General features: G+C 41.7%; 1 protein-coding gene across 7 annotated transcripts in view; it reads left to right on the plus strand.

Annotated features, from left to right (window-relative positions):
* Positions 1-19,937, plus strand: part of LOC129818803 (adenomatous polyposis coli protein-like) — a 55,997-nt gene that overhangs the window by 28,495 nt on the left and 7,565 nt on the right. For 6 of the 7 annotated variants that reach the window (XM_055875050.1, XM_055875049.1, XM_055875053.1 and 3 more), the window contains exons 3-15: positions 6,692-6,776; positions 6,916-7,108; positions 7,587-7,695; positions 7,893-8,009; positions 8,317-8,400; positions 10,057-10,137; positions 16,449-16,550; positions 17,656-17,817; positions 18,007-18,223; positions 18,420-18,515; positions 18,853-18,992; positions 19,307-19,501; positions 19,684-19,898. In XM_055875050.1, the coding sequence (XP_055731025.1) occupies positions 6,692-6,776; positions 6,916-7,108; positions 7,587-7,695; positions 7,893-8,009; positions 8,317-8,400; positions 10,057-10,137; positions 16,449-16,550; positions 17,656-17,817; positions 18,007-18,223; positions 18,420-18,515; positions 18,853-18,992; positions 19,307-19,501; positions 19,684-19,898 (1,796 nt within the window). Of the gene's footprint in view, positions 1-6,674; positions 6,777-6,915; positions 7,109-7,586; positions 7,696-7,892; positions 8,010-8,316; positions 8,401-10,056; positions 10,138-16,448; positions 16,551-17,655; positions 17,818-18,006; positions 18,224-18,419; positions 18,516-18,852; positions 18,993-19,306; positions 19,502-19,683; positions 19,899-19,937 lie in introns of all 7 variants that reach the window. The other variant, XM_055875055.1, reaches the window with a different exon arrangement.

A 19,937-nucleotide genomic window follows, 5' to 3' on the forward strand; every position in this document is an offset into this window, starting at 1 on the left:
CGATTGTTTGTTCGTTAGGCTGTTGGTTCGACCGAGATTGTTTGTCGAGCAGTAACACACACACAGTGAACTAATCCATTGCGGAGGCCTAGACTAAAAGCCAATTTATGCTTGATTCGAAAATATGGCCGAAGGCGCCATCTGGAGGGTGTCAAATCGAGCTTTGTACCACCTCGCCATGCGCCTCCCAAATCTTTTAACAATGCAGAGGGCTCTGTATAGCTCCACATTGAAATTATTTGTTGACGGTAGGTGGGGGCAGTACATCCTTTATGAACACAAACTCACTTCCTTGATAAAACCTCTGCACTGCTCTGCGACGCACAAGAAGTATGAATGCCCTGACTTCTGCTGAGGCCGTATCACCGTTAATGCTGCATGGCCAAAGCAGACGTCGGATAGACCATGCACCCAGATGCACAATGCACTCCCACCAATTTGTGCACATTCATTGTTTCATAACTTTGTGTGAATTGTTTGCGTTTTGATTGTTGGTGTATATAAATTCCTCATACATATCACCAGTTGTACATTTACCATTAATTCCTATAATTTTGTGCAGGACCCAAGTTAATAGTTGATGGTCTGTCTGCAACGAACTTAAAACATTCTATGTGTAGCCAATGTGACTTATGGGATATTTATTATCAGGCAGCCATTGTGTCTTCACAACATAGTCTAATAGCGCCACTAGGTGGGTTGAAACGTCTTACACACAGTTCCCAAAACAGACATGTGTTTAAGAAGCCTTGAATCATAAAAACCTATCTTAGAACTTAACTTCTCTTGGGTTGGGGGCAGCATTCGGAATTTTAGATGAAAAGCATGCCCAAATTAAACTGCCAGCTACTCATCCCCAGAAGATAAGATTTGCATATTATTAGTAGATTTGGATAGAAAACACTCTGAAGTTTCTAAAATTGTTTGAATCATGTCTGTGAGTATAACATAACTTATTTAGCAGGCGAAACCCAGAGGACAAACCATTTAGATTTTCTTTTTTTTGAGGTCACACTCTTTTCAATGAGGTTTCATTGGGAAACCAGATTTCTAAGGGACCTTCTTGCAGTTCCTACCGCTTCCACTGGATGTCAACAGTCTTTAGAAATTGGTTGAGGTTATTCCTTTGTGTAATGAAGTACGGCCATCTTGAAGGAGGGTCCCTCGAAGTGTCCTGTCTGTTAGAAGCGCGTGACCAGAAAGCTAGCTACACTTGGTTTTAATGCTGTATTGAACACAGATCACCCCGTCTTCAATTTAATCAATTATTTACGTAAAAAAATACCTAAAGTTGTATTACAAAAGTAGTTTGAAAGTTTTTGGCAAAGTTTACAGGTAACCTTTGAGATATTTTGTAGTCACGTTTCACAATTTGGAACCGGTGTTTTTCTGGATCAAACGCGCCAATTCAATGGACATTTTGGATATATCGTCGGAATTAATCGAACAAAAGGACCATTTGTGATGTTTATGGGACATATTGGAGTGCCAACAACAGAAGCTTGTCGAAGTTAATGCATGAATTATATTTTTTATTTCTGCGTTTTGTGTCGCAGAAATGGTGCTAACTCAGATAATAGCGTTGTTTGCTTTTGCCGAAAAGCCTATTTGAATTCTGACATGTTGGCTGGATTCACAACCAGTGTAGCTTTAATTTGGTATCTTTCATGTGTGATTTAATGAAAGTTAGATTTTTATAGTAATTTTTATAGTAATTAATTTGAATTTGGCACTCTGCATTTTCTCTGGCTTTTTGCCAAGTGAGACAGTAGCGTCCCGCCTAAACTCAGATTTTTGGATATAAATATTAACTTTACCGAACAAAACATACATGCATTGCGTAACATGAAGTCCTATGAGTGTCATCTGATGAAGATCATCAAAGGTTAGTGATTAATTTTATCTCAATTTCTGCTTTTTGTTACTCTTTGGCTTGAAAAATGGCTGTCTTTTTCTGTGACTTGGCTCATACCTAACATAATCGTTTGGTGTGCTTTCGTAGTAAAACCTTTTTGAACTCGGACACTTTGGCTGGATTTACAACAAGTGTATCTTTAAAATGGTGTAAAATACTTGTATGTTTGAGGAATTTAAGTTATGGGATTTCTGTTGTTTTGAATTGGTCGGCCTGCAGTTTCACTGGCTGTTGACGAGGTGGGACGGTACCGTCCCACATACCCTAGTGAGGTTAAAATAGTTTGGAAATGTTCTGACTTGGCTAGTTACACAAGTGTAAAATCCTTGGGGCCCAGATTCCTTTGAGAGTTCTCTGGAATCCCTTGGAAATTCTGTGTTTTTAATCAAGATTCAGATGTGAAAATTAAGCATTTCCAACCAATGAAAAGATTTTTAACAAAACAGATATCTCCATTTTTCTTTATTCATCCTAGCCATTTTGTCTAAGAAGTGATTTTTATTTGTATTTTTTATTTCTGGTCTACCATAATCCTAAAATTACTCTAAACAAATCTATGGTGATGTGGGTCTCTTGTTAAGTATAGCAGTTAGGATACTTCACTCTTTAGTCTCGTAGTCTAAACCCACCATCCTCCACGTCCGCCTTCCCATGACAACATCAATGCTTGTTTTTTTCCATATTGTGCATCACGTTTGTCGTGATATTTTTTTACATCTCATTCTCACAAGGACTTTTACAGTCAGTATAGTACAAAAGCAGGACATGGCCTAGCTGCTCTCTCCCACCAACACACATGCACTCTCCCTCCTCCACCTAGGCTCACATGCCAACCAACAACCAAACCCCCAGGGCCTTGTGGGAGCCCAGCTCAGATGAAACGAGAGCCTGATGAGATTGAGACAACCCGGTGTGCTGTGCTCGGACTCTGCAGATGGGTACTTTTACAGCATCGATTTCCGTTACTTGGAGTCTATAGAATTACCTTTTTAAAAGCCAGTGTGTGTTGTAGAGGGAATGCTGCAGCACTGATTACTCTGCAGGGATGCCCTCGTCATATTCTAGCCGGTCTCTGTTGGATTTATTTGTGTGCGAGAAGGGTTGGGCGGTATCCAGATTTTCATACCGTTCCTGTACCATACCTTTGGTATACGGTATTACCGGTAGTGCACAGAAGTGGCACTATTTCATTCCAAACGTAAAGAAATAAACATTAACGTACAAAACAAATTTAGGCAGCAGGGATCTTGATCCAGGAGGGGATTGATGGTCTCTGCTGTAACCAAGAAGCTTAATCTTGCAAGCGGAGTACCTTTGACACAGCCCTTAGCCGTGCTATATTGGCCATATACCACAAACCCCAAAGTGCTTTATTGCTATCATAAACTGGTTCCCAACGTAATTGGAGCAGTAAAAATAAATGTTTTGTCGTACCCGTGGTATACGGTCTGATATACCACAATTGTCAGCCAATCAGCACTCCGGGCTCGAACCACCCAGTTTATAATTGTTTTTATAGATTGATCTGGATTCTCTTCTTGGCCTTTCATATACAGTCAGCTAGTAGTCAGCTGTATTCTATTTACGTTAGCAACAAAATGTTTGTCACCCCCGATGATCTCGATAGCGTGGTTCTGCTAGGAACTGGTGGGACTCAGAATAGAATGAAAGGCTCTTTATCATATGATCCCAGCCTGATAATGCATTCGTTGTTTGATGCGTCTGGACATCTCACACTCTCTAGAGTGAGAGTGAATGCATCGCACAGCCTGGTGTGTTTTTCGTTTTCTGCCATCGTTGCGCTCCAAACAAGCCCAGCCCTCCTGTCAGACCCTCTTTCAGACCGCTCCTCGACGCATGAGCTTGGGTCAGAGGTCAACGGGTAGAGGTCAGCGGACACTGACCCTCCGGGTCATCTGTTGGGAGTAAACTCTTCAATGTAATGCAGCTGGATGGATGTGGCCTCTATCTGCTCTCTGGCTAGAGACAACCAGGGTGGACGGAAAGCCCTGTTTCCTGAGGGGGAGCCGTGTTGTCACCCGACATGTTGTCAGACATCGCTCCTCTGCTCTGACACTTCGCTCTCCCCTCACACACCGCAGGTCAGGAGACTACTCTTTCTCTTCCACTTAAAAAATGGCATATCCAAACTGTAAAGAATCATTCTACCTGGAAAGAAATGTGTTGTAACTTTTGATGAATGACCTGCAACACAAAATTGCTGTTAATACAAGGTCCAAACTGTAGTATGGACATGCTCGTACCCAACCTCTCGTTCGTTATGCTGTATGATTATAGGCCTAATAGTTTTAATGCTGGACTTATTATTCTCCTCTAGAAGTATGCCATTTCACCGCTTTTAGGTTCATTGTGGTAAGTCCTCCTGTAGCAAGGGAGTTTTCTACACTAATGCCAACTGATTATGGACAGGACAGGTACTCTAACAATCGCTGGCATAGAGCGTTTTAGATCTTTTATAATGAGGCGTAGGCTACATTAGGTTGTGGGCTCATAGTTCCATTTTAAAATTGGTTATTAACCTATACTGGATCGTTGTCCCTATACCGGGATGGTTGATGCTAAAGTGTGCTAATGTGACTAGAATGATGTAACAGCAAACTTTCCAGGACGTAGACATGTCTTATATGGGCAGAAAGCTTACATTCTTATCTAACTGCACTGTCCAATTTACAGTAGCTATTACAGTAAAAACAATACCATGCTATTGTTTGAGTGCACAACAACTTATCAAGACAACTGGTTTGATAGGTTCACCTCTGAAGGTAAATAATGTACTTGCATTCAGTAATCTTGCTTTGATTTGTCATCCTGAGTCTCCCGGAGATAAAATGTAGCATCGTTTTGTTTGATAAAATTAATGTTTATATTCAAATGTAGGAACTGGTTTCTACAGTTTGAACCCCTGCTTTCTCTGGCTCCACACCCACCCCGCCCGGCGCATCTAGATGTATGAAAGTTGGTGTATACGCTAATGATCCATCATGTATGACATTCCTGGGAGTATGTAAACTTTCATTTTGTATTACCATATCATTTTTGTATGTTCTCTGTAGTTATGTACTTGAAAGTGTATCAATTGACCTATTCGGCACATTTGAGCAGACTTCATAGAAAAAAATACTGTGCAGTATTGCAATGCTTCACTGGCTCAATCTGCAACTTTGCACACACACTGCTGCCATCTATTGGCCAACATCTAAATTGCGCCTAAACTGCAATATTTTTTCCTTTCTCTTGCATTTCAAAGATGATGGGGGGGGGGGGGGGATTTTAAATATTATTATTATTTAAAAATATATATATTTTACAGATCTAATGTGTTATATTTTCATACATTCATTTCACATTTCCATAAACCTACAGTGTTTCCTTTCAAATGGTATCAAGAATATGCATATACTTGCTTCAGGTCCTGAGCTACAGGCAGTAAGGCACAAATTGAAAAGGGTCCGATCCTTAAGAGGTTTAATGGTGCTTTAAGTACTAAGTATGCTGTTTTACACTAGGGTTTAGGCTACGTTCTTTAGAAAGAAAGCTTTTTATTTGTGGATATAGGCCTACAGCAAACAATACATTTCTTGTCGGCTACTGTATGTTTGTTGGCCTGTAATGTAATAAGACTAGAGACTGAGACGCACAACCATGCAGGGACCGTATCTGAAATGAATGGAGATGATATCCATAGGGGGGAAAACAGTGCTCAAAGTGACCTACACGATGGCAGAAAAAGTTGACTATAGAGTACACTGAGACCTATCAGTCGAAAGAGAAGCATCCTCCCTTCAGGTCAACGCCACTATAGCATCAACGGCTTATTTCTGAGAAATCCTTTAGTGGCATGCTTTTTAGGAGTGGAGACGGAGTGTCCGATCTACAATGTGGTACTACTGTCTGTGATCCATTAAACATGCTATCTAAGAAATGCACCTGACCAATTCATTAGATCTTATCCAAGAAGAGTCCTTTTTGTTTCTGAATAGCGTCCACTTTGCTATGAAGTACGCCGCTCGTTGATGCTACTGTTGCACTTTTCTCCCTCCAAAGAGGAAAGCTCTCCTTCAAAGCCCTGACGTTATTAGATGCGTCGCTCTGTGAACCTGATCGTGATGTTGGCTACCAAAGGTCCATTCGTGTTCAGCTGGGCAACATCTAATTGACACACTGGTTGGAGAAGAGTGACTTCTAACAATGCGATCAATGGCTGTTCACCTCACTCCACAGCTTGGGTGAGATGAAAAGGGCTTAGATTAAAAAAACTAACTGGAGCCAGTCTGTAGGACTTCAGGGCTGTTTTAGAGGGAGGGAGGAAAAGAGAGGGATAAAGAGGGGGGGGGCTATTTGATGGCACTTCAAATGGATGTTTTTCTCCTCTCTTCCATCCTGTCCTTCAGGCAGGATCACAAACCACCGGCTCCTTATCTCTGGAATGAGATGGTGGGGGGTTGAGCCAAAAATAATATTTTGCACTGCAGTGTGTCAGGTTGTGGTTTTGATGTTTTTCAGGTGTGAAATATATATATATATATATATATATATTTTTGAATCAGATGTTGACTCCCCACCCCCCCTCCCACAAGCATATGTGTGTTCCTGAACTTAAAGAACATTGCTGTTCTTTCCTGCTCTGGAAAGATGTGTGTACATATCAACTATATAGCGGTCATATAAGTCTACAAGATGTGGTTCATTGCTCTTTGTGATTGTGTGTTTACGAACAATACATTAAAACCCATTTTAGTTTTTTCTTTGTTTCAGGAGGTGCTGAAACACCTACAGGGAAGCGTTGAAGAAGAGACTACCGATTCATCCGAACAAATCAATCTCCTTGAAAGACTGAAGAGTAAGCTTCTCAGCCAGAGCCAGGCCAATTGTAGGCTTATGTAGGACTATTGTTGCACACACGAAGTGGCAGAATCAGCTCACTGAAACACCAAGCTTCCATTTAAATAACCTACATTTTATGTTCCTTCCTCCTGTAGAAATTAGCCTGGATCCTAACAGTTACCCAGGGGTGACGCTAAGACCGAAGCTGCCCTCCATGCAGGGCTCAGGCTCTGGGCGGTCAGGGGACAGCAGCCCCAGTCCTAGCCATATGGGCTCCTTCCCCAGGAGAGGGGTGTCCAACGGGGGCCGAGACAGTGCTGGCTACCTGGAAGAGCTGGAGAAGGAGAGGTGAGCTTCTATTATAATAAATTGCAATATTTTGTTTATATACTGATTTTACTGGAACAGTGATATATTCACAGAATGTCTCGATCAGGTTCTAACCGATACCTTCCACTTGCATATGATGTATTTTCACATTTGTTTAAACGTGTTAAGTAATGCATTCTTGGCTATACACTGTGATTTACTGCAACAATATTCATTGGTGAGTAGTTTTCCCCTCTCCCAGCCAAATCACATTACAATGGTGCAGCCTGAGGGCTGCAGCATTAGGTTGCATAGTGTATTCCCGGCATTAGTCACAGACAGGATGCATTTTTACTTGATTCTTATTCAGGACACCCTCCCTGTTTTATTCTAGTATTTCAATGCTGTATATGTATCTTTGAATTAGGTCTTTAAGTTGGTGTATAAATTCGGTCTGATTTCTGTCAGTGTTTTGTATCTTGGATGTCAATAGGTGTGCTTGTCTCTGTCCTGTCAGGTCTTTACTGATGGCGGAGCTGGAGAAAGAGGAGAAGGAGAAAGACTGGTATTACGCACAGCTGCAGAACCTCACCAAGAGGATCGACAGCCTGCCACTGACTGAGAATGTAAGTGTTTATTTGTCGTCCAGCATTATTAGTGTGTTGGGGTACTCTAGTCAAAAGCGATACAGAAATTGTATGTATAATCTGATGAAGATGAGGCGATGGTCAATTGGTCTCCTCTCTGCATTAGATATTAGAAATCACTCCATTTCGTCACTCCATGCTGATGGTTGTTTTGTTGTTCCTGTTTGCTTTTGCAGCAATTCTCCCTGCAGACTGATATGACCCGTAGGCAGCTGGAGTATGAGGCGAGGCAAATCAGAGCCGCCATGGAGGAACAGCTGGGAACCTGCCAGGATATGGAGAAGAGGGCACAGGTCAGGAGAGAGGGATGAGATGAGATGGATGCAGGTACAGAAAGGGCAGAATATGGGTTGAGTCAGTGAGGATACACACACGCGTGAGCCGCACACAGGAAAAACAGAATGGTCAGACAGGATACTGACTACTGTAAGTGGGATAAGATGATGTAGATGGGTGGGGGCTGGACATTAGTAAATGGACTTAATGCAAGAACATTTGTCTCTGCCTCTACGTATGCTTTTATTCAGTCAGTGTTACATCATTGAAATATTTCATCCTCTCTGAGTGATCGCGTCCTGTAAATGTCGTGTTGTACTTCAGGTGAGGGTGGCTCGCATTCAGCAGATTGAGAAGGACATGCTGAAGCTCCGACAGCACTTACAGTCCCAGTCTGCAGAACCAGAGGTACGTCCTATACCCGCCTCAGACCCAATATACTAGAATGACAAGAACATGCGTGGAGGACATGTTCTACAACCAGAGAAGGTGTCGCCAGAAACGAGAGGGACATAATATCTTGGTAATTACATTTAGGGGCAGATTCTTGGACCCAGATTAGGTTTAGTCCTGGGGAAAAAATCATTGAAAGGATATTTTAGTCATGCATAATCTAGGTTTGGTAAACCCAGCCCTAAATGTATTTACCATGAGATATTCTCTCCCCTGTTGTTTCTGGCAGCACTTTCTCTGTATTCTGGCTACTGCCTGGCCTGTGTGGACATCTCCATCTCTACATACATGCTGTGGTTACAGTTTGTTTCGGCTTTTAGTCATGTAAAGAACCAAAAGCTGCTTACATCTGAGTGTCATACCATATCGGAGTCAGCCATCCCATTTGCTGATATCTATTTAATCCTCCATGTTGTACTGGTGATAGCGACCCGCTTCCCTATGCAATGAGATGTGGAGCGTTTAGCCTATGGCCTACATCCCTGCGTTACAGAGAAACAACTCATGGACATGGACTAGTGTACAATAATGCTTCGTTACTGATCCGATGTGTCGGTTAATCTATATTGGACACACTGTCCTCTCATCCAATCATTTTGCAGTGTTCTGCTCATCTCCTAAACAAGAGCATCATTTATTTACTGTGGCTCCTAAGAACACTACAATGCTGAAAGCTACTCTAGAATGTAGAGTTCCATCCAGTATTCCACTTTATCTCACTTCTGACTCTGATTCTGGGGGGTGAAATCAACCATAGGCTTTCTCTTGTTCTCTCTCCCCGTGTTAAATATGAAAAAGAGCTATTTTCCATTCAATTTGAAGTCTGCAGCACTGGACACATTAGCTGACCTAGTGACTGAGCATATGTGCAGTCAGTCAGTCAACCAGTGACCTACCTTCTGCTCACGTTGGATGCACAGCCAAGGAGGCAAGCCATAAAGTCTTGGTGTGTGTCTATGTGCATGAATACCATATTCAAGCCGGTGCACTCATGCCTGCATGCATTTATTTGGTGGCCCATACAGTGTGTGCATTTATATGTCTGTTGGTAATTGTTTGTGTAGTTGGTGTGTGTATACTAGTCCCTCAGCCTGCATGTGTGCTGGCTCTCATGTGTTCCCTCTCTTCATGAGTGGATTAATCTCATTGGACACATTTAATTTCACTCCCCCTCTGACTGTAATCCTGCAGACTGAGCGACAGTTTGTAGGTCAGGGATGAGGAATCCTGATGCTCCTGCAGCTGCTCTAGCTAGCTTAGTGACTGAACGCTCTATCCATCTCTGCATCGCTCTCACCCTCCCTTTCTCGCACTCTCCCCCACTCAATTTTTCTTGCTTTCTCAATCTCCTTCTCTCACTCCCTCTCCTACTGTCTTGCACGCTCTCTCACTCCCGTTCCTTCCTTTCCCTCTCCGCCTGCCCTACGGTGACTGATTTCTATTTCCTCTTTGTGAACTGATTCTGCCTCTTCCGTCCTTCCAGGTGACGGATTTTCTATCCTCTCTGTTGACTAGTTCCCCTCATCCCTCATTTTAGCCTGCTACATTAATGGTTTGCTCCTCTCCTCTGTTGGTCTGACCCTTCTATCTGTCTTTCTTTCCCACCCACAGAGCAAGCACGACCAGGCTGGCCAGAGTGAAGGACCCCAGGCTTCAGGGGACAGTGGTGGGCCAAGTGCTGGGTGTTCTCAGGTAAGACAGTCTTACCTTCCATTCATACGTGATCGAAAATAATCAGCATTGTTTTATGGGATACAAGGAGATTTGTAGACTGACAACATTGATCCTGTACAGTCCGACTGCAATCTCAAACACAGATTGCTTGCAGTATTTGTGGTTAACGTTTGATGCATTCATTTGATTCTTTTACTCCTATTATGCTCCTGAAAATCTCTTCCGCCATTGGCCAGACTGGCAATGTTGGTTAGGGGAGTTCAGCTGAGCAATCGTGAGCTGCCTTTTTGGCTGTGCTTAGAGCCTCGACTTTCCTGTTATTTCTAATGATTTGTGTCTTACTTCAGAGTAGGTTTAATCGCTGAGGTTAAAGCGTTAATGCAGGGGTTCCCAAACCTTTTTGGCCCACGACCCCATTTTGATATATGAAAATTCTTGTGACTCCCAAGCATTTTTTAGATGTAATTAACAGCCAATGTTTACAGCCAATGTTTACGTTTTTCTTTGGGGCAATGGCAGTCAATTGCAAAACTATTTCTGATTGTATTCTCAGCTAACTAGGGCTGACCCCAATTAGTCAACTGGTCAATTGTTTGGTCTAGAGGCTGTTGGTCGACCAAGATTTTTTAAAAGTTGCGCAATAGCAAAAAATGCCCATCTCGGTGAACTAATCCATTGCGGAGGCCTAGACTAAAAGGCTATTTATGCTTGATCCGATTATGTGGTGGGGATCCATATTTAAAACATTTATTTAACCTTTATTTAACTAGGCATGTCAGTTAAAAACACATTCTTATTTACAATGATGGCCTACCAAAAGGCAAAAGGCCTCCTGCAGGAATGGGGGCTGGGATTAAAAATACAAATAAATAAAAATATAGGACAAAACACACATCACGACGAGCGAGAACACAACACTACATAGAGACCTAAGACGACAGCATAGCATGGCAGCAACACATGGCAGCAGCACAACATGGTAGCAGCACAAAACAGGGTACTAACATTGTTGGGCACAAACAACAGCACAAAGTGGAAGAGCAAAGCAGCCACAACTGTCAATAAATGTCCATGATTGAGTGGGTGACACAATTGCAGAGCCTCAGGAGGCATGCAGAGGCAAATTCGAGCTCCAAATGTTGTAACAATGCGTAGTACTCTGTATAGGTCCGCATTGACATTATTGGTTGACTGTAGATGGGGGCGGTACATCCTGTATAAACACAAACTCACTTCCTTCACAACAGCGCTGCACTGCTCTGCAAAGTGCAAGAAGTATGTATGCTCTGACTTCTGCAGAGGCCGTATCACCGTTAATGCTGCATGGCCAATGCAGACGTCAGATTGACCATGCAGTGCCCAGATGCACAATGCACTCCTCTCTCCAGGAATGTGCTCTCCCCGCCAATGTGTGCATTGTTTCATAACGTCATTGTGTGAATTGTTTGATTTGGATTGTTAGTGTAGGCTATATCACTTCCTCATATACTGTATCACCAGTCGTACATTAACCGTTAATTTGTCATCTATAATGTTTGTTTGGTTATGCAAATTTCTGTTAATGCTTTCAATCTACTTTAATTCCAGTCTTACCGTTCTTGTCTGATAATTTTGATTAACCACATGACAATGATTTTGCGATATGAAGACGTTATTATAAATTAAATTAAACTGTTCCACGAAAATGTGCATATGAAAACCATAACTGGCACACAGATTGGTATAAATGGTGAGATAAATTGGCATTCCACAAGGTTGCCGACTCCTCGTGTAACCTATTACTGGCAACGTCTGGAGATTGGTTAGGTCAAGTTTTTTTTTTCTCTAGATCTCTGGCTCACTCTTGAGTCATTTCTTTTATTTCATCAAACAGTAAGCTGAAGGCACCAGACAAGCTCAATGCATATAGTTGATTTTTATTTAAACACATAGGGTGTGTCTATATATGGAAAAATACTTGTTTAAAAATGTTGACCAATCGATTAGTCGACATAAGATCAGTCAACCAAGATTTATTTTTTTAGTCTGGGACAGCCTTACAACTCAATTGGAAATTAGTCTGACGTCATTTCTCTCATCTCACCACTAATGAGATGGGTGTGCTTGGTGCATTATGTTGGGTCGGGGTCGACAGTGCACACCTCATATCTCCTATCACATCCAACCTGGATTTATATATATATTTTTTAATGTATGCAGATGAGCATTGAATCAGTGCACCGTGAGGGAGACTGCACAGTATTCCGTTTTGCGTCAGGAACCAAGGGGGGTTGAATATTTTCCCGCTATTTTACAAATGTTCTATCCCGAGAATAAATCACTTTCCTCCCAGGTAACCCGGTATTTCCCGCCAAAACCATGTGTCATTCAAAAGCATTATAAAGCATATAAATAGGCCTATGTCTGGATTTGATTGAAAATTGAAGCCTGACGCCACCTGAGCCTGGTTAAATACATTTTATGAGCCCCAAGTTAAAAACATTTAATGAGCCCAAGCCCAAATGATTGTGCCATTATCCAATACATAGGCTATATGATATATAGGCTACAGCACATTACGCACGACAGAAAAACATAAAAGTACATGGCTATAGCTATGCTCTATTGTGTAAATAAATATAACAAGCTCCAGTAGGCTAGTCTTTTTGAGTGTGAACTGTTACTGTATTGTACTGTTACACGTCCTGGAATTACGCACCTCGTTCAAACCATGATAATGCAGCATATGCGGTCTACAAAGTTACTAGTATAGGCTAGGGAATTTGATTACAATTCTTCATCATTTTCCCACTAATGTTATTAGCTTCCCACCTCTTTCTCTCTAGTGCTGCTTCATTCCTCGCCTTCAACTGTTAGATAAGGACAACTAGTCATATTAATTATATCTGTTAGCTAGGTTTCTAGAAAATAAAAACATTTGGAACCAACACTTTACATGTTGTGTTTATGTTTTTGTTTTGTGTTTATCTTCATCATTCTAATGACATGCTTGAATAATATAGGACTAGAATGAGATGCAGAAGGCTTTCACTTCTCCTCATGAGGATTGAATGGTTATGGGTCTGATTAAATACCTATAGCCAACCACCATCGTGCGTTCGCTCTTCTTTCAAACTACCCGCGAGTTCTATTGGCTGCTGTATTGACCATTTTAGCAAACAAGAGCTTGTGTACCGCTTATAATAGTCTATTGGTATAAGAAATGCAAAAATGAAATGTCCAGCAAGCTATTCTAGTCTAGATTTTCCTTCATGGGACTCAAATTGTTAAGGAGACTTTTTTTTAAATATTTTTTTAAGAGAGGCCAGTGGAGCACAGGTATGTAATATTGCGAAAGAGACAGGATATAAGTTAGAAGTTTAGTATGCATAATCCATCATTCATTAGCTAAATGTATGTATTTTTATTTAACTAGGCAAGTCGGTTAAGAACAAGTTCTTATTTACAATGACGGCCTACCTCAGCCAAACCCGGACGACGCTGGGCCAATTGTGCGCCGCTCTATGGGACTCCCAATCACGTCCGGATGTGATACAGCCTGCATATATAAATATAAGGCTAATACTGCATTGAATTTATTACCTGAAAGAGGTAGGCTAGGATATATACGCACACATGCATATATAGATAGATAGATCTCACACACACAAGCGCAGTACCAGTCAAAAGTTTGGACACACCTACTCATTCAAGGGTTTTTCTTTATTTTTACTATTTTCTACATTGTGGAATAAGACATCAAAACTATGAAAAAACACATATGGAATCATGTAGTAACCAAAAAGGTGTTAAACAAATCAATATATTTTATAAACACTTTTTGGTTACTAAAAAATTCCATGTGTTATTCCATAGTTTTGATGTCTTTGCTATTATTCTACAAACCCTTGAATAAGTAGGTGTCCAAACTTTTGACTGGTACTGTACATACATATACATACATTGCATTCGGAAAGTATTCAGACCCCTTCCTTTTGTCCACATTTTGTTACATTACAGCCTTATACACAATACCCCATAATGACAAAGTGAAACAGGTTTTCATGCTGCCACTACCATGCTTCACCTTAAAGATGGTGGCAGGTTTCCTCCAGACGTGACGCTTGGCATTCAGGCCAAAGTGTTCAATCTTGGTTTCATCAGGCCAGAGAATCTTGCTTCACATGGTGTGATAGTCCTTTAGGTGCCTTTTGGCAAACTCCAAGCGGGCTGTCATGTGCAATTTACTGAGGAGTAGCTGCGGATTGTTGGAGTGCTGCGGAGAGGGTTGACCTTCTGGAAGGTTCTCCCATCTCCACAGAAGAACTCTGGAGCTCTGTCAGGGTGACCATTGGGTTCTTGGTCACCTCCCTGCCCAAGGCCCTTCTCCCCGATTGCTCAGTTTGGCCAGGTAGCCAGCTCTAGGTAGAGTCTTGGTGGTTCCAAACTTCTTCCATTTAAGAATAATGGTGGCCACTGTGTTCTTGGGGACCTTCAATGCTGCAGAAATGTTTTGGTACCCTTCCCCAGATCTGGGCCTCAACACAATCCTGTCTCCAAGCTCAACGAACAATTCTTTTGACCTCATGGCTTGGTTTTTGCTCTGAAATGCACTGTCAACTGTGGGACCTTCTATAGACAGGTGTGTACCTTTCCAAATCATGTCCAATCAGTTACATTTACCACTGGTGGTCTCCAATCAAGTTGTAGAAACATCTCAAGGATGATCCATGGAAACAGGATGCACCGGAGCTCAATTTAAGTCTCATAGCAGAAGGTCTGAATACTATTTCTGTTTTTTAGGTTTAATACATTTGGAAATATTTCTAAACCTGTTTTCGTTTTGTCATTTATAGGGCATTTTTTTTATTTAATCAATTTTAGAATAAAGCTGTGATGTAACAAAATGTGGAAAAAGTGAAGGGGTCTAAATATTTCCCGACGGTACTGAATATATCAATTTTGAACAGGATTATCTATTTTGCAATTTTAATGGAATTGTTGGAGAGACTGCGGGATAGTGCTCGCTCGTGCACTGATTTAAATTAATGATATAGGAGCATTTGAAAACTCTGCATTTGAAAAGAAAAAGAACAAATGACAATTATAAAAAATAAGGTTACCCCGAAAGCCAGATGGAAATGTGTAAATTAGATATGCATTTGCTCTTTATATTACTGTAGCATAGGCTATGCTGCAGCAAATGTAGGTCTACCTGTCATAATAAAAAAAAGTTTCCATGATGGGTCTACATACTGAAATGGGCTGTCGGTCACCACCCTGAGCGTTGTCGATTCATCGTACTGTGACCAGAGTGAAGGCCATAGAGAATCCATATTTAGACATCGCATATAATTTAACATTTCCAGTTCACGTCATGCTGTGTGTATTATAATTTACTGGTTTCTCACATTTATTTATCCCTGGAAAAGGGAGTGGTTTTGGGCGATAAATCTTGGTAACCGGGTTCCCGCCAATAAACCCTAATACTGAACCATGTCATAGTCGACTGGATTTCGCTGATTTGGTCACTCATCTGTTAAATTGTTTTGAATTTCCTCTGCATGCTTGCTTTCAGTTCGTTCAGTTTCCCAAATATGTCTGTTACATAGGTAAGGAGACACCTCTTTTTTAAAACGTTCATTACACAGAAATTCAACACAGTCTGTTTTTGTTTTTACACATCCATTGCGAATGACAACAGTTCCTCTCACAATTCAAAACATCTTTCTATCACTCTCCCTCAGTAACCACTTTGCCTCGGTGTGAAATAGAACATTGACATGCTCTGATCTCATATCTCCACGTAGTTTTGCGAACAGGCGTGCGTGATGTAGTTTACAATCGATGTTACCTGCTGCGTTTCTGAGTTCTGCGCTCAGCTCTTTTGCAGACAGTTGCTCTCTGTATCCATTATAGCTCAGTGGGTGTATCATACAATGCATCTCTAATGCAGAGGGAGACACATTCATAACTAGAGTGCAGAGCCGCATCTGTGCAAAAGTCCATCATTCGATCCCATGGAGTCTGTTTTTGTCAATATAGCCACGCAACACACTGAGCCGTTTCATGCTTGGGAATCGTGAGACGGAACAATATGTCCTCGTGAATAGCATCCCCTGACTAGTAGGGAACAGAAGCCCTCACAGCTAGTCCATTTGGAGAGCATGGGGGGGAGGTTAGGGGGCTTGAGTTGAGTCGTTTCACTCTTGATTGCTTGCTATAGCATCAGTTCTTAGCATCAAAATGTACTTAAGTATCAAAAGTAAAAGTATAGTCCTCCAGATCAGTGGTAGTAGGGATGACCAGGGATGTTCTCTTGATAAAATGTTTTTCTTAATTTCTTTTAGGGTTCAAGCAGTCGCCTGGATCACGATTCTGCCAGTGAAATAAGTTTGGGTGTGGGTAGTTACTCTGTGCCCCGCCGACTGACCAGTCACCTGGGCACCAAGGTAACCAGAGATTCTAATACACCTCAGGTTGATATAGTTCTACTGTTACTATGAAACAGCCCCCGTTAACAATTAACCACATGAGTTCTGCCTGCATGACCAAACCGGAATTGTGAAATGTTATCTGTACTGAACAAAAATATAAACGCAACATGCAACAATTTCATAGATTTTTACATGAGGAAATCAGTCAATTGAAATAAGTTCATTAGGCCCTATTCTATGGGTATCACATGACTTGGAATACAAATATGTATCTGTTGGTCACAGTTACCTTTAAAAAAAAAATGGGTCTCGCAATGGGCCTCAGGATCTCGTCACGGTATATTTGTCCATTGAAATTGCCATCGATAAATTGCAATTGTGTTCGTTGTCTGTAGCTTATGCCTGCCCATACCATAACCCTACCGCCACCATGGGGCACTCTGTTCACAACATTCGCAAAATTTCTCACCCGCACGACGCGTGGTCTGCGGTTGTGAGGCTAGTTGGACGTACTCCCAAATTCTCAAACGATTTAGGAGCTGGATTATGGTAGAGAAATTAACACTTAAATTATTTGACAACAGCTCTGGTGGACATTCCTTAAGACAGCATGCCAATTGTACGCGCCCTCAAAACTTGAGACATCTGTGGCATTGTGTTGTGACATAACTGCACATTTTAGTGGCCTTTTGTTCCCAGCACACGGTGCACCTGTGTAATGACCATGCTGTTTAATCAGCTTCTTGATATGCCACACCTGTCAACTGGATTGATTATCTTGGCAAAGGATAAATGATCTCTGACATGGATGTAAACAAATGTGTGCACAAAATTTGAGAGAAATGCCTTTTTTGTGCATATGGAATATTTCTGGGGTCTTTATTTCAGCTCATAAACATGGGACTAACACTTTACATGTTGCGTTTATATTTTTGTTCAGTGTAGTTTAGCAATTTCATAAAAATTATACATTTATTTTAACAGAAGTAGCCCACATAAATTATTATTTATTCCCAAGGAGTATGTTATCAATTTCGATATGAATAACTTGTTTTGACCTATAAATTATCAGTGTGTCTTCTACAATATAGTTTTTCTCACGGTCGGCCTTGCCCTACAGGTGGAGATGGTATATTCCCTTCTTTCAATGCTGGGAACCCACGATAAAGATGACATGTCTCGCACTCTGCTTGCCATGTCCAGCTCTCAGGACAGCTGCATCGCCATGCGTCAGTCTGGCTGCCTTCCCTTACTCATCCAGCTCCTCCACGGCAACGACAAGGTTTGAAATGTTACATTTTTGGGGGGTAACTTTTTTTTTTTATCATTAGTTATTTGTTTTACCATGAAGGATCACTCTGGAAATATGTGTTTTAATTCATGCTTTCATGTGAAATCCTCTGGGATCAAATGTCTTGTCAAGGTATGTATTATCATTTTTTACCCCAAATAACATTTGATTCTATTCAAGGACTCTGTGCTGTTGGGGAACTCACGGGGAAGCAAGGAGGCCCGGGCGAGAGCCAGTGCCGCCCTTCATAACATTATCCACTCCCAGCCTGATGATAAGAGGGGTCGCAGGGAGATCAGAGTGCTGCACCTCCTGGAGCAGATCAGGGTCTACTGTGAGACCTGCTGGGAGTGGCAGGAGAGCCATGAGAGAGGAGTGGACCAGGACAAGAACCCCAGTGAGGCTTCCTCTGTGTTTACTGTGTTGTATTGGTTTTGTGTATCTAGTCTTGATGTGTTGGTGTATGTATTGCTGACCTCACTAAAATAAAATATTGTGTCGTATAGATGAACTGTGTCGATTTGGTTAGTGAATGGACATTTGGATGGGTAATGGATTTTTGTTACCAAATGGTGTGTTTGTGTGAACCCCAGTGCCCTCTCCCGTGGAGCATCAGATCTGCCCAGCGGTGTGTGTTCTTATGAAGCTGTCCTTTGATGAAGAGCACAGGCACGCTATGAATGAGCTCGGTAAGTATTCACCAAATGCACTTTGTTTTTACTTAGACTAATTAACCAGGGTAATCACCTCCACTGCTTTCCAGGCAGTTATCTTTAAAGATAACACATTTGATGGATTTTATAATTCATACCATTATCATCACCAAGCAACCATAACAGAACAGAGCTACTTAAAGGCTTCATGTTAGAGAAATAATTGATGTATTCACCACTGTAACGATGTAGGATCTTCTGCAATGTCCTCAATTATGTGCGTTGCATAGGACATTATATAGTAGAACATTCATGGGGCAGACTAATTCAATTTATTGATTGGCATTTCTCCTGCTGCGCTGTGTGTTCCCAGGGGGCTTGCAGGCTATAGGGGAGCTGCTCCAAGTGGACTGTGAAATCTATGGCCTCACCAGCGACCACTACAGCGTCACTCTGAGGAGATACGCTGGCATGGCGCTCACCAACCTCACCTTTGGGGATGTTGCCAATAAGGTGAGCTTATTCAGACTATGTAGCCTAATGTCAGATATAGATTGATTGTGTGTGGAATTGTTACAGAACATTTTGGGATGTCTACCTTGTGGCTGGTTCCTCAGGTCCAGATTAAGCCTATTCCTAGAGTAAAAAAAAAAGTTCAATCTCCATTGAGCATGCTTTTTAGTTTAGGAGTAGGATCAATCGGAGTCTGGGAAACCTTCCCACATGTGTCCTTACACCTGAGAGTAAGTGTATTCTTTGATAATCTTGTTCTAAAAAGTATGGCTTCAACTTAATAATAAGCATATTTCTGTGTCTTCAATCCTCAGGCAACACTGTGTTCCATGAAGGGATGCATGAGGGCCATGGTGGCTCAGCTGAAGTCTGAGAGTGAGGATCTACAGCAGGTGATTGCCAGTGTGTTGAGGAACCTGTCCTGGCGTGCAGATGTGAGCAGTAAGAAGACCCTCCGCGAGGTGGGCAGCGTCAGGGCTCTGATGGAGTGTGCATTGGAGGTGCAGAAGGTGAGACGCATCATGAATACACTTTCAATTACAGGTCACCTTGGTTATTTTGGTACAAATATATAATTAGGAGCACATAATGTATAAATATTTGAATGAAATGTCCAATAGGAATTTGATCAAGATATTTGCCTGAAGATGTATTCACTGGCTAATAGTTTGTCCTCTTTCCCTTTTTATAGGAGTCTACTCTGAAGAGTGTCCTCAGTGCCCTGTGGAACCTGTCGGCTCACTGCACTGAAAACAAAGCTGATATCTGTGCTGTTGAGGGGGCTTTGGCCTTCCTGGTTAGCACTCTGACGTACCGAAGCCAAACCAACACCCTCGCCATCATTGAAAGTGGAGGAGGCATCTTGCGCAACGTGTCTAGTCTCATCGCTACAAATGAAGATCACAGGTGTGTTTTCGAAAATCAAAAGTGATTAATTATAGTATT

Source organism: Salvelinus fontinalis, chromosome 21 (assembly GCF_029448725.1).
Source record: "Salvelinus fontinalis isolate EN_2023a chromosome 21, ASM2944872v1, whole genome shotgun sequence".
Lineage (NCBI taxonomy): Eukaryota > Metazoa > Chordata > Actinopteri > Salmoniformes > Salmonidae > Salvelinus > Salvelinus fontinalis.